At 46.1% G+C, this 15,440-nt stretch overlaps 1 protein-coding gene across 1 annotated transcript in view; it reads left to right on the top strand.

Moving 5' to 3' along the window:
* The first annotated feature begins 5,301 nt into the window (after positions 1-5,301).
* ZRSR2 (zinc finger CCCH-type, RNA binding motif and serine/arginine rich 2) overlaps positions 5,302-15,440 on the top strand; it is a 77,791-nt gene continuing 67,652 nt past the window's right edge. Inside the window, exons 1-3 of the mRNA XM_068270780.1 lie at positions 5,302-5,444; positions 9,587-9,666; positions 14,740-14,827. Of these exons, the coding sequence (XP_068126881.1) occupies positions 5,440-5,444; positions 9,587-9,666; positions 14,740-14,827 (173 nt within the window). The 5' untranslated portion in view covers positions 5,302-5,439. The remainder of the gene's footprint in view (positions 5,445-9,586; positions 9,667-14,739; positions 14,828-15,440) is intronic.

Below are 15,440 nucleotides of genomic sequence, written 5' to 3'. Positions count from 1 at the left end.
GTAAGAGTAAGTAGTAACAGTAAGTAGAACTAACTAATTACGATAATCAATCAGCGATCAGAAGGAAATGGAGTGTGGGTGTGTGTACACTCAGACAGTGAGTGCACGCACGCAGGAGCTAGTAGCCTATGAACACAGTGACTGAGTGTCCTAGACTCCTAGTACAGTAAGAGTAAGTAGTAACAGTAAGTAGAACTAACTAATTACAATAATCAATCAGCGATCAGAAGGAAATGGAGTGTGGGTGTGTGTACACTCAGACAGTGAGTGCACGCACGCAGGAGCTAGTAGCCTATGAACACAGTGACTGAGTGTCCTAGACTCCTAGTACAGTAAGAGTAAGTAGTAACAGTAAGTAGAACTAACTAATTACGATAATCAATCAGCGATCAGAAGGAAATGGAGTGTGGGTGTGTGTACACTCAGACAGTGAGTGCACGCACGCAGGAGCTAGTAGCCTATGAACACAGTGACTGAGTGTCCTAGACTCCTAGTACAGTAAGAGTAAGTAGTAACAGTAAGTAGAACTAACTAATTACAATAATCAATCAGCGATCAGAAGGAAATGGAGTGTGGGTGTGTGTACACTCAGACAGTGAGTGCACGCACGCAGGAGCTAGTAGCCTATGAACACAGTGACTGAGTGTCCTAGACTCCTAGTACAGTAAGAGTAAGTAGTAACAGTAAGTAGAACTAACTAATTACAATAATCAATCAGCGATCAGAAGGAAATGGAGTGTGGGTGTGTGTACACTCAGACAGTGAGTGCACGCACGCAGGAGCTAGTAGCCTATGAACACAGTGACTGAGTGTCCTAGACTCCTAGTACAGCAAGAGTAAGTAGTAACAGTAAGTAGAACTAACTAATTACAATAATCAATCAGCGATCAGAAGGAAATGGAGTGTGGGTGTGTGTACACTCAGACAGTGAGTGCACGCACGCAGGAGCTAGTAGCCTATGAACACAGTGACTGAGTGTCCTAGACTCCTAGTACAGTAAGAGTAAGTAGTAACAGTAAGTACAACTAACTAATTACGATAATCAATCAGCGATCAGAAGGAAATGGAGTGTGGGTGTGTGTACACTCAGACAGTGAGTGCACGCACGCAGGAGCTAGTAGCCTATGAACACAGTGACTGAGTGTCCTAGACTCCTAGTACAGTAAGAGTAAGTAGTAACAGTAAGTAGAACTAACTAATTACAATAATCAATCAGCGATCAGAAGGAAATGGAGTGTGGGTGTGTGTACACTCAGACAGTGAGTGCACGCACGCAGGAGCTAGTAGCCTATGAACACAGTGACTGAGTGTCCTAGACTCCTAGTACAGTAAGAGTAAGTAGTAACAGTAAGTACAACTAACTAATTACGATAATCAATCAGCGATCAGAAGGAAATGGAGTGTGGGTGTGTGTACACTCAGACAGTGAGTGCACGCACGCAGGAGCTAGTAGCCTATGAACACAGTGACTGAGTGTCCTAGACTCCTAGTACAGTAAGAGTAAGTAGTAACAGTAAGTAGAACTAACTAATTACAATAATCAATCAGCGATCAGAAGGAAATGGAGTGTGGGTGTGTGTACACTCAGACAGTGAGTGCACGCACGCAGGAGCTAGTAGCCTATGAACACAGTGACTGAGTGTCCTAGACTCCTAGTACAGTAAGAGTAAGTAGTAACAGTAAGTAGAACTAACTAATTACAATAATCAATCAGCGATCAGAAGGAAATGGAGTGTGGGTGTGTGTACACTCAGACAGTGAGTGCACGCACGCAGGAGCTAGTAGCCTATGAACACAGTGACTGAGTGTCCTAGACTCCTAGTACAGTAAGAGTAAGTAGTAACAGTAAGTAGAACTAACTAATTACAATAATCAATCAGCGATCAGAAGGAAATAGAGTGTGGGTGGTGTGTGTACACTCAGACAGTGAGTGACCGCATGCAGGAGCTAGTAGCCTATGGACAGTGACTGAGTGTCCTAGACTCCTAGTACAGTAAGAGTAAGTAGTAACAGTAAGTAGAACTAACTAATTACAATAATCAATCAGCGATCAGAAGGAAATGGAGTGTGGGTGTGTGTACACTCAGACAGTGAGTGCACGCACGCAGGAGCTAGTAGCCTATGAACACAGTGACTGAGTGTCCTAGACTCCTAGTACAGTAAGAGTAAGTAGTAACAGTAAGTAGAACTAACTAATTACAATAATCAATCAGCGATCAGAAGGAAATGGAGTGTGGGTGTGTGTACACTCAGACAGTGAGTGCACGCACGCAGGAGCTAGTAGCCTATGGACAGTGACTGAGTGTCCTAGACTCCTAGTACAGTAAGAGTAAGTAGTAACAGTAAGTAGAACTAACTAATTACGATAATCAATCAGCGATCAGAAGGAAATAGAGTGTGTGTTGTGTGTGTACACTCAGACAGTGAGTGCAGTGCGCACACGCAGGAGCTAGTAGCCTATATGAACAGTGACAGTGAGTGTCCCTACGGGTACAGTAAGAGTAAGTAGTAAGTAAGTACAACTAACTAACAATAATCTATCAGTAATCAGAAGGAAATAGAGTGTGTGTACACACAGACAGTGAGTGAGTGCACACACGCAGGAGCTAGCTAGTAGCCTATAAACAGTGACAGTCAGTGAGTGTCCTACTCCTAGTACAGTATAACTACAATACTATTAGTAAAGGACAGCAGAAATACTGGTATAGATGAGAGAAATAAACAGAGGACAGCTGCCCACAGAGGCAAGGCCCCCCTGAGGCCTAAACCTGTAAGCTTGCAGCAGCTGCCTGTCTCTAATGTAACACACAAGCTACTAACTAAAATACAATGTCTATCTAACTAACAACAATATAGGTGTATATGGCAGGTGTAGGTGAGCAAAAACGCTAGGTAAATGATCACAATAGAGCACTTGCTAAGCCAAAGCACAAAGGAGCAACTCTCTCTCTGTACAAGTCTCAGGCAAGCATGGAGAAACGGAACATGGCGGCCGCTATTTATAGGGTAGGGGCTGGCCAGGGTCCCCCTCTGTGATTGGCTGCCGTCAGAGGGCCTGGGAGCCCTCTGATTGGCTCTAAGGACATCAATCTGGGCTATGACGCTATTCGAGCTCGGTACCGAGCTCGAATAGCGCCGGGTTGCTCGAATAGCTCGAATAGTGAATGGGCTATTCGAGTGTACTCGGATAGCCCATTCGAATAGCTGCAGCTATTCGGAGCTCGAATACCGAGCTCGAATAGCTGAAAAAGAGCTCGAATATTCGAGCTACTCGAATATTCGAGCTCTGCTGAGCACCACTGCTAGACTACCAGGGAAGCTATATTGGAGGTGAAGCCCTAGATCACCAAGGAAGCATCCGAGGGAGAGCGGGGGAAAGCACTAGACCCCAGGGAACTGTATAGGGGAGGGAGGGGGTTTCAAGACAACTGTGAACTGTATAGGGGAGAGGAGGAGGGCCACAAGACACCAGGAAATTGTATAGGGGAGGGAACGGGCCACTAAACACCAGAGAACTGTATAGGGAAGGGGGCCACTAGACACCAGGGAACTGTATAGGGGAGGGATGGAGGCCACCAGACACCAGGGAACTGTATAGGGGAAGGATGGGGGCCAGTAGACACCAGGTATCTGTATAGGGGAGGGAATGGGGCCACTAGACACCAGAGAACTGTATAGGGGAGGGATGGGGGCCACTAGACACCAGGGAACTGTATAGGGGAGGGGGGGCACTAGACACCAGGGAACTGTATAGGGGAGGGATGGGGGCCACTAGACACCAGAGAACTGTATAGGGAGGGATGGGGGACACTAGACACCAAAGAACTGTATAGGGAGGGATGGGGGACACTAAACACCAGGTATCTGTATAGGGGAGGGATGGGAGACACTAGACACCAGAGAACTGTACAGGGGAGGGATGGGGACACTAGACACCAGAGAACTGTATAGGGGAGGGATGGGGGCCACTAGACACCAAGGAACTGTATAGGGGAGGGAGGGGGGCCACTAGGCACCAGGTATCTGTATAGGGGAGGGAATGGGGCCACTAAACAGCAGAGAACTGTATAGGGGAGGGATGGGGGCCACTAGACACCAGGGAACTGTAGAGGGGAGGGAGAGTGGCCACTAGACACCAGGAAACTGTATAGGGGAGGGAGGGGGGCCACTAGACATTGAGGTTGGCCCACGACTTGGTCCCAGTGTTCAATATCAGCCCACTTTGTATTTGAGTTTGACACCCCTGCTTTAGAGGCTGTCAGTGAGACCCAGAAGACCGGAGCTGTGGCTGAGGGAGAAAAATGACTTCTAGGGTTTGGAAGGAGCCCCAGGTAAATGAAGCTACATTTATTTTTTAACTGCGGGATTCTTTTAAGCTACAGTAGTCGATTTGAACCATTCATTGGGCATTCCAGAACACACTCCATTGTCTCCCGATTCAATAAAATGACCAAACTGAATAGTCAAATGCAGGGGCATAACTAGACATCACTGGGCCCCCCTGCAAAGCTTTGCATGGGGCCCTCTCCCACCAAGGGGGCAGGGTGCTGAGCCTGATGCACACTGAATGTCTACAAATATTTGTCTGCAAACTTTGTATGATTCCTTATCAGTGGCTGAGCAGATGCAGTCATTAGAACAATTGTGCAGAGAGTAGAAAGCTTCTTCTCTTCTTGCCCTTAGTTTTTAGTCTATCAGGATGGGACCCCTGTGGCTTTTGGGGCCCCCTGCAGCTGCATCCCTTGCATGGTCTATTGTTACGCCCCTGGTCAAATGTATAGCTCCCAACTGTCCCTCTTTCATAGCTCTGTCCCTCTTTCCTCCTCATTTGTTCCTCTTTCAGGACTTAGTCCCTCTATGTAAATATATATATTTCTCTACTAAAAAAATGTGTTTGACTCTAAACTTTATTCCCATCCTTTACTGATATACTACTCATTTTAAAATGTCAATATGAAGGAAAATGAACCGGCATAGAAAGGATCAGTGTGGTTTGAATTATAAAACAACATATTTTTCTTATTAAATCTTTATGGTATGTGTGACCAGGGGTGTGTGTGATGGAGGCGTGATCAGGGTGTGGCTTAATTGTCCCTCTGTCTTTCTCATCTCAAAAAGTTAGGAGGTATGTAATCCTATAGCCAGATCGCTAGATGCATGGTAGCCAGGTAACCTAGGTAACATCACAACGCTCCTCACTTAGGCTACTATAGCTACAAAAGGCGCATGCGCTCTGCGCACTAAACAAGGGTTGTTTAGTGCGCAGGGCTGTAGAATCCGCTCAACTCGCCGCGGCTCTGTCAGCCCTATGGCAATTTGAAGTCACCTGACGCCATGTGACGTCACGCCAAGCGACTCCTCGGGCATGCGCACTGTCATTGCGGCGCGTCCCCCTCTAGGCTTCCGTAGAGCGTCTTTTGCAGGGAGGAAAAAATAAAGATGAAGTAAGTGCGGAGCGTGGTGTGATATACGGGGCTGTATGCTGTATATACATGGGGCAGACCTCAGCGGGGACAAGGGAGCCACACAGGGGTCACGTGGGCTATATGCATGCAACCTATCAGTGGCAGGGAGACCTCAGACTCCTTAGTCCTCCTGTACATCCTACACTCATTACCTCCATGTGTTCCCCCTCATACATCATAGTACTAGCACAGTTGTCCCACAGTGTTCCTGACAGGAGCTGCCAGAAGGGAGTGTCACAGCCTGCTGATGGCTAGCAAGTCCAAGAGATTGAAAGTGGGTTAGGACTGGAACCCTTTAAAGGGGCCCATACACCGATTTTTTTCCTGCTGATATACAGCAGATTCGATCACTGATCGAATCTGCTGTGAAATCGTTGCGCAAACGCTGACAGAATGATTGATTTCTGTCCGAAATCAATCGTTCCCGTCGATCCATCTGTGCGGAAGATTTCGCTCGATCGCCGGCGGGTCGGGAGTGCGTCAATAGCGGCGTTTGAATGCCCGACGACCGACGCTAGCTGCAATACATTACCTGCTCCGCCGGCGCGTGTCTCCGCTCTCTCCGCTGTCTTCTCCGCGCTGGGCTCGAGTCCGGCTGGCTTCACTGAACTTACTGTCCCGACAGGAAGTTCAGTGAAGCCAGCCGGACTCGGAGCCCAGAGCGAAGAAGACAGCGGAGACCAGGGGACTCGCGCCGGTGGAGCAGGTAATGTATAATCTGTTTGCAGTAAAGGCAGCCATACGATCCCTCTCTGATCAGATTCGATCAGAGAGGAATCTATCTGTTGGTCGATCTGATGGCAAATCGACCAGTGTATGGTTACCTTAAGGCAGTGGTCCTCAAACTAAGGCCCTCGGGCTGAATGTGGCCCCCTGAGGCTTTTTTACTGGCCCCACACACACAAAATGTATTACTTATAGATGCGGTCAGCTACATCTTTAAATATTGGTGGTCCGCATATAGAATAGCAGTGCTGGCAGCACCCATCCACATGGAAGATAGAAAGCAGTAATTTGCTGGTTTCCAATCAAATTCTACATCAGGTGACACTGTTGTCCACTGCAGGTTGTCACCTGGGTATGCTTCGGTGTCTGGCCCACCAAGACTTTTACATCATTTTATGTATACTCTGCCCCCCCCCAGCAGTCTGAAGTATGGTGACCCGGCCCTCGACCCAAAGCGTTTGAGGACCCCTGCTTCAAGGGCTTGTTCACACTGTAGGAGTTTTCATTTTTTTTTTTTACACGCGGGCGATTTTTATAATCGCTTACCAAACACTTGTGCAATGAATATTTATGAGAAGGTTCACATCAGCGCGGGTCGTGTGCTGTGCGGTTATCATTGGACCATTTTCGGGGCGATTCTGCCTCAATGGAAAGTATAGGAAAAACGCAAAGTGCTTACAAAATCGCTTTGTGCAGTGAATGCGTTTGTGTTTAAAATAAATGCATTGTATTTATTCTTTTCTGGGTCAAAGAGTTCACTTCTTGACGTCAGGGAGTGAATTACAAAACCGCTCGGGAAAAACGCTTAGAAAACCGCTTAGCACAAAAATTCAACGCCCACCCAAAGGCCGGGAATCGGGGAAAAAAGTAAGCGTCAAAATCTGCCCACTGCTAACGGCCACGCTAACGGAATGCAATGTGAACAAGGCCTAAACAAGCTATGCCAGCCCTTGCTGATTGGCAAAGCGCTTTTCCAATGGATCGAGATGGGGGTGGTCCCACAAGCACACCGCAAAACGCTGCTACCGTTGTAGCAACCACTGAACCATCGCATCAGTGGCTACAGTAGCCAAATCGTGTTAGCTCCAGGAAATCGTGGCACTTTCGTGATTAAGGGCTCTTTTCCACTAGCCGCGATCCATTTGGACAAGCGGGTCCGCGGCGTTTCACAGTTCACAGTGATTTACATGTAAATCGCGCTGCACTTTTTCCATTAGCGCATTTTGATTTTCCCTGAGTGCAATCATGCTGCGTGATTATTGCTGCGATTGCGTGTTGCTCCCGACGGTGAATGTTACAATCGCGTCGACTGGAAAAAGAAGCTTTTGCAAATGCATTTGCGATTGCAAGTGGAAAAGGAGCCTTAGAGAAGTGCAGGCATTTTTGCAATCACGCAAAGCACTTGTTGGGGGATCGTGGTCTTAGAGTCCTCTTTTCCTTGAGCAGCTGAAGGAATTTAATTCACCATGTCAGCTACTCCTGTCCACCTGCCAGGCACTTGCTTGCGCTCTGCACTGGAGCTGGACTGCCCCCCCCCCCATCAAGTTGCATCTGAGTACGGTCGTTGAATGTTCAGAGACGCAACATGAGACTCTCTTTGGCTGCGTTATCGAATCGGTTGTAAACAGGGACAGGGAGTTCCCGGCGGCCGAAGAGGACACTAATTATCCGCATGGAGGGGGAGAAGCCTGGCCGCCGGGTCCTTGAAATCAGAGCGGGGACATGGGGATCTATAAACTTTTGACCCTTTTTATCTCTTTCCTGCTCTCGGAAGCCATTTTCTGCTAGGAAATAAAGTTTCACTTCCTCCCTTCACTTCCTGTAAGCGTGATCGCATGCTTACAGGACGGAAAACAAAGACTGAGGCCATCTTGTGGCCGAATAGTAAAATTACATCTAAATACATTTCATTATCATTCAAAAATACACACGCCTACATGTAAAATTAATTGCTTCCCTCCCACACTCTCCCTTAGTACCAATTTTTTTTTTTTTTTTTGCATTTAAAAAATATAAAAAAAACCCTTATAAATGTTTACCTTAGGGACTGAACTTTTTAATATGTATGCCAAGAGGGTATATTAATGTTATTTTTTTTTAATTAAGGGCTTGTAAATGGTGATGGATGCAGAACTGAAAAAATGCACCTTTATTTCCAAATAAAATATTGGCGCCATACATTGTGATATCGACATAATTTAAAAGGTGTAGTAACCGGGACAAATGGGCAAATGGGTTTTATTTACAGTAGCATGTATTATTTTAAAACTATAATGGCCGAAAACGTAGAAATAATGCATTTTTTCAAATTTTTTTTCTTAATTTTCCCATTAATATGTAGGGTGAAATAATTCTTAGCAAAATGTACCACACAAATATAGGCGGAATGTTGGCGGAAAAAACAAGATGGAGATAATTTTGTTGTGATAAGTAGTGATAAAGTTATTGGCAAATTAATGGGAGGTGAAAGTTGTTCGGATGCATAAGGTAATAAAACACTGAAGGCTGGAAAGGTTAAACTGTGCTTTCCATGAGACAATGTATGCGTGCTCAAACACCAAATTTAACCCTAGCAAGTCTGGCTTTGCAAATGTGGCCTAATTGGCTATTCATGAGGCAATGCTCATGCAAATATGCATTTGCTTTCGCATGCCAGACTATGCAGGGTCAAAAAACCAATACCGCAAAGCGATCACCCTGCGAAAATTAGTTCATGCTACATTAGCACTATCCAGGAGCGCCACGGGGAGGCTTCCCAATGCCCCCTTTTTATACAACCGGGGGGACCGCGGGTTCCCAGGCTCTCTCACTGCCTGGGAACCACAGCAGCACCCCGGAGGGGGAGGCTGGGAGGTGCAGGCGACCCCCCCCCCCCCCAAGTGGTTAAACTGTGCATACTGTTCTGTGCAGTACTAGGACTGCACCTGCGCTGACTGGCTCTGACTGAAGGACCGGAGCTAATTGCATTGGATCCAGGCAGCGCAGGATGGCAAGGCAGCGATCAGCCTGGAGTGGCCTGGAAGAAACCCCAAGAATGTATAATTTTTTTTAAATCTGCTCAATAATGCTCATTGATTGACCACTGCGTCTATCCAAGCCCCCCATTGACAAAAATTTTCCAACCTGTCTGATTTTGATCAATTGAAGGTCAAAATCAATTGAAAAATCGATTAGGCATGCCTGGTCACATCAATTTTTTGGGGTAGATTTGATTGAGTCTGTTGGATATCAAACATGAAAATGGTAAGTGTATGGCCAGCCCTGGCTTGTGTGAATAGGCTCCCGATACGGAGCCTGAACGCTACAATTAGCAGATGTCGCTTGTATAGGCCCCGAGGATGCTTATTGTACTATGAAAATACATTGTTTTTTTTTTTTTTTTTTTTATATTTCAGCCACAAGCAATCCAGAGCTCTTCTGAAGAAGGAGAAAAGAAAGAAGAAAAGACAAGCGCTTGCAAAATTAAGAGAAGCTGGTAAGCGACAGGAACTCTCTCTCTATATATCTGTAGCTATGGTGAACCATAGGTGAGACCGTGAGAGGGCTATGGAGGCCGCCATATTATATAGATCACACAGGAGGCAAACTACTAGCATGAAAACAGGCAGGAGGTGAAACTGCACTAAAGGACAACTGAAGCGGGAGGTATATGGAGGCTGCCATATTTATTTCCTTTTAAGCAATACCAGTTGCCTGGCTGTCCTGCTGATCCTCTGCCTTTAATGCTTTTAGCCATAGACCCTGAACAAGCATGCAGCAGATCAGGTGTTTCTGACATTGTCAGATCTGACAAGACGATCTGCATGCTTGTTTCTGGTGTTATTTAGATACTACAATAGCCAAATAGATCGGCAGTGCAGCCAGGAAACTGGTATTGTTTAAAAGGAAATAGATGTCAGCCTCCGTATTTTCACTTCAGTTGTCCTTTAAACAATGCAGATTGCAGGGCTGTCCTGCTGATCCTCCGCATCCAATACTACTAGCCATAGACTCTGAAAAGGCATATGCAGATCAGATGATTTTGATAAAGATCTGCTGCATGCTTGTTTCAGGTGTGTGATTCCGACACTGACCAGAATGATCAGCCAGGCAACTGGTATTGTTTAAAAGGGAATAAATATGGCAGCCATCATATGTTTCTTTTAAACACATTTTCGTTTTTATTCAGCCAATGTGATCATTCATGACGACAGCTGACAATTTCGATCTTCTTCTTTTTTTTTTTTTTTCGTTTGCTCAAATGAAAACTTACTCTTGTAACCAATGTACCACACACGTTTGTTCGATTTTGACACAATCACACAAAAACGATTGAATAAAAGATATAAATTAGATGCAATAATATATGCATTTTCATTTATAAATGTGTATGGTGTGGAATGCCAACACTGCTATGTATAAAGGCGCACAAAACAAATAACCTTAGAATAATTACTGTATATACTCGCGTATAAGCCTAATTTTTCAGCATGAAAAATGTGCTGAAAAGTTACCCCCTCGGCTTATATGTGAGTCAGTGGAGCAAAACAAGACTACCTGTGTCCCCTGGCTTGTGGAGCGGAGTGTGCAAACGACGTGTCAGCGGTGCAATGATTTGGGATTCTTCCTGTGAGGCAATCGCTGTGTCTCATCTCTATGGCGACATCTAGTGGCTTCTTGAGGCACAGTTGTATGATCCTGGGGCACATCTGGCTATGGGGAGGGGCCTATATTGGGGAAGGGGCTTATACTTTAGTCCAGTGTTGTCCAACTGGCGGGCCGCATCCGGCCCGCCAGGCCTTCTGCTGCAGCCCCCCTGCTGTGGCAGTGTGAGCTCCCGAGGGAAAATCCTTTTCCCCCATGCCTTGGCTGCTGTAATGTGAATTTACAGCCCCCCGCCGCCGCCGCCTCACCTCAGATCGGCGGCAGGCAGGAGATAGGAACCAACCACACCGACGCATGGCAGCAGCACAAGGGACTTTAAATGCTGGACGTGACCGATGATGTCACTTCCTGCGTTTAAATTCACCGTGCGGCTGCCGTGCGCTGGTCTGGCTGGTTGCTATCTCTTGTCTGCCGCTGATCTGATCTGATCTGAGGTGAGGAGGCGGCGGCGGCAGCAGCAGCACGGGGGGAATGAAGGGAAGGGGGGCTGTAACTACTGGTATTCCATTGTAGCAGCTGATCTGAGGTGAGGCGGCAGCACGGGGGGAACGAAGGGAGGGGGGCTCTAAATATTTCATTATAGCAGCCGATCTGACGGCATTTTGTGGGTAAATGTGCAGCCAATCCTCAATGCATTTTGTGGGTAAATGTGCAGCCAATCCTCAATGCATTTTGTGGGTAAATGTGCAGCCAATCCTCAATGCATTTTGTGGGTAAATGTGCAGCCAATCCTCAATGCATTTTGTGGGCAAATCTTCAGTCAATCCTCAATGCATTTTGTGGGTAAATGTGCAGCCAATCCTCAATGCATTTTGTGGGTAAATGTGCAGCCAATCCTCAATGCATTTTGTGGGTAAATGTGCAGCCAATCCTCAATGCATTTTGTGGGCAAATCTTCAGCCAATCCTCAATGCATTTTGTGGGCAAATCTTCAGCCAATCCTCAATGCATTTTGTGGGCAAATCTTCAGCCAATCCTCAATGTATTTTGTGGGCAACTCTGCAGCCAATCCTCAATGCATTTTGTGGGCAAATCTGCAGCCAATCCTCAATGCATTTTGTGGGCAAATCTGCAGCCAATCCTCAATGCATTTTGTGGGCAAATCTGCAGCCAATCCTCAATGTATTTTGTGGGCAAATCTGCAGCCAATCTGAATGCGTTTTGTGGGTAAATATGCAGCCAATCTGATTGCATTTTGTGGGCAAATCTGCTCCCAATCTGATTGCATTTTGTGGGGAAATCTGCTCCCAACCTGATTGCATTTTGTGGGGAAATCTGCTCCCAACCTGATTGCATTTTGTGGGGAAATCTGCTCCCAACCTGATTGCATTTTGTGGGGAAATCTGCTCCCAACCTGATTGCATTTTGTGGGGAAATCTGCTCCCAACCTGATTGCATTTTGTGGGGAAATCTGCTCCCAACCTGATTGCATTTTGTGGGGAAATCTGCTCCCAATCTGATTGCATTTTGTGGGGAAATCTGCTCCCAATCTGATTGCATTTTGTGGGGAAATCTGCTCCCAACCTGATTGCATTTTGTGGGGAAATCTGCTCCTAACCTGATTGCATTTTGTGGGGAAATCTGCTCCCAACCTGATTGCATTTTGTGGGGAAATCTGCTCCCAATTTTTTTTCCTCCGCGGGGGGGGGGATGGTTGGGGTTTGGGTATGCCAGCCCTCCACCATGTGGCCTGGAAAAAAAAGGCCCTCCATGCCCGCGAAGTTGGTCAGCACTGCTGGGCAAATCTGCAGCCAATCCTCAATGCATTTTGTGGGCAAATCTGCAGCCAATCCTCAATGTATTTTGTGGGCAAATCTGCAGCCAATCTGAATGCGTTTTGTGGGTAAATCTGCAGCCAACCTGAATGTGTTTTGTGGGTAAATATGCAGCCAATCTGATTGCATTTTGTGGGCAAATCTGCTCCCAATCTGATTGCATTTTGTGGGGAAATCTGCTCCCAACCTGATTGCATTTTGTGGGGAAATCTGCTCCCAACCTGATTGCATTTTGTGGGGAAATCTGCTCCCAACCTGATTGCATTTTGTGGGGAAATCTGCTCCCAACCTGATTGCATTTTGTGGGGAAATCTGCTCCCAACCTGATTGCATTTTGTGGGGAAATCTGCTCCCAACCTGATTGCATTTTGTGGGGAAATCTGCTCCCAACCTGATTGCATTTTGTGGGGAAATCTGCTCCCAATTTTTTTTCCTCCGCGGGGGGGGGGGATGGTTGGGGTTTGGGTATGCCAGCCCTCCACCATGTGGCCTGGAAAAAAAAGGCCCTCCATGCCCGCGAAGTTGGTCAGCACTGCTTTAGTCAATCACATTTTCCTGGTTTCTGAGGTTACTTACCCATAAGTCAGCGGTCCTGATGCGTTCCAAACATCTTGCACGCATCCTATTGGACGCATGACTCACTACGCACACTTCCTCCTTCCGGCTTGAAGAGGTTTGAAACGCATAGAGGACCGCAGACTTACGGGTAAGTAACCACCTTTCTCCTAGCCGCACACCTGAGGCAATTAAGCCTCATTTTAATCACGGATTCGAACACCGTGTTTCCCTGAAAATAAGACAGTCTTATATTAATTTTTGCACCAAAAGATGTGCTAGGGCTTATTTTCAGGGGATGTCCTATTTTTCTGAACACACAAGTTCCTGTGCTGTGTCTCCTCCTGCCTTCCCCACTGTGCCACCTCTTCTTCTCCTGGATCCATCTCTTGTGTGCCCCTGTGTCCTCCTTGTGCCTTTAGTGTCCTCCTGGTGCCCCCTCCCCCTGTACCAGTGCCCTCCTTTGTCCCGCTATGTCCTCCTAGTGTCCCATGTGCCCTCCAGTGTTCCCCTGCATCCTCCTCTTACCCCCAGCTCCATGCCACACTGTACCCTGTGTTCTCTGATGTCCCCCTGCATCCTCTTCTTCCCCCCAGCTTCATGCCGCTGTGTCCCTGATTTTCATCCTATGAGGAAGAAGTACGGCAACTTGTGTTTTTACTAGAGCTGATTGTCTCACTGGCAGAACCATGGCTTCATCCAATCATTGAACTAATTGATAAGCAGCTAGTGCAGTGATTGGCCTAATGATAGAGCCATGGACCTGCCTGCAAAACCATCGGCTCCTGTAGAAACACAAGTTGCCATGCTTTTTCCCCCTTACTGCAGCTGGGGCTTACTTTCGGGGTAGGGCTTATATTTCAAGCATGCTCAAAATTCCTGCTAGGGCTTAGTTTCAGAGTATGTCTTAATTTCAGGGAAAGAGGGTAGCTCACAACTCGTGAACTCATTACTACATGCTACGTAATGTGTCACTTTGACAGATAAAGTTTCTTTATTCTTGAATGTAAACTTAAAATTAGGTCGATTGATTTTCATACAACCCACCACACACCATTCAATTTCTGACAAAATTGATCTCATTTTTCCAACCTTTCCAGTGTTCTCCACAGAATTTCCAGCCGGGTGGCATGAAGAAGTAGCCGGGTGGGGCAAGATGAGAGAATACAGGGCTGGTGCTTCTCTGCACAACTCTGCTTACAGCAGAGGAGGAAGTGATCTGATGACAGCCGGGTGCTCACCAAAACTAGCCGGGTGGAGCACCCAGCTAAAAGAGCCTGGGGAGAACACTTCTTTCTAATTTATTTAAATCGGAAAAAAAATGGCAATTTTGATTTATCGATAGAAAAAAAAAATATTTTCTCTCGACTCTATCACACAATTGAACGTTTTAATTGTATTGGGGTATAATCGAACAGAAATATTGTAACAATTGTGGCCTCCGTTAGGCTCCCTAAGCCCATTGTTGTCCTCCTGTGTCCAGCGAAAAGATCAGCATGCATTGAAATGGGCCTGCATATCTTTGGTTGTGTTACTTCACTTGTAATAACAATAAAGTTTTCTATGTGTGACAGAATTGAAGCAGACTGAGGCTGAAGATGATAAAGATGAGGAGGAGGAGAAGGAGGATGATGATGATGACCTACAATATGAGATTGAAAGGTAAGAGGTTATTTAATTAAAACGATTAGCCTGTCATTTTAAAGGGCGTATCCGTTATTTTTGAACATTTTATGCAAAGTTATAGTTCATGCTTTTCTTATGCATATTGCATAGAGTAGAAAATGGAAGAGATGAGTCTGGCACTGTCAAAGTAATGTTTGCTCTTTTATTCCTTAATGCGGACCTGAACTCAGAACTTTCTCTCTGCTCTAAAAGATAAGCAACGTCATAATGACCCTTTAGGCCTAGTTCACATCTAAAATGAAAATCGGTGACGGCGATTTTCAATTTTTTTTTGCGTTTTTTCCCCCTCCCGGCGCTCCACTGCACGCTACGATTTTGTACAAAGCGCTTTGTAAGCACTTTTGCAGTGCAATTCCGTTTTTTTTCACTTCCTGATGTAAGAACTCTGTCACCTGGAAATGAACAGACTACCCAGCTAGCTCATGGTGACCCAGAACTCATTGGAGTGTGTAAGGGACTACAATGGTCCTAAAAGCCTCCTTACTAAGATGTTAAGAAAAACAAAAGTTTGCTTTCCTAAAACAGAAAGAATTTGCGATAATTCAGGTTGGAGTGAGCTTGAGATGTCTCCCAGTGCATCACTGCTGAA

The sequence above is a fragment of the Hyperolius riggenbachi genome, chromosome 2 (genome assembly GCF_040937935.1).
Source record: "Hyperolius riggenbachi isolate aHypRig1 chromosome 2, aHypRig1.pri, whole genome shotgun sequence".
Lineage (NCBI taxonomy): Eukaryota > Metazoa > Chordata > Amphibia > Anura > Hyperoliidae > Hyperolius > Hyperolius riggenbachi.
Note: the sequence above shows the minus strand (reverse complement) of the source record. Positions and strands in the feature narration are given on the sequence as shown.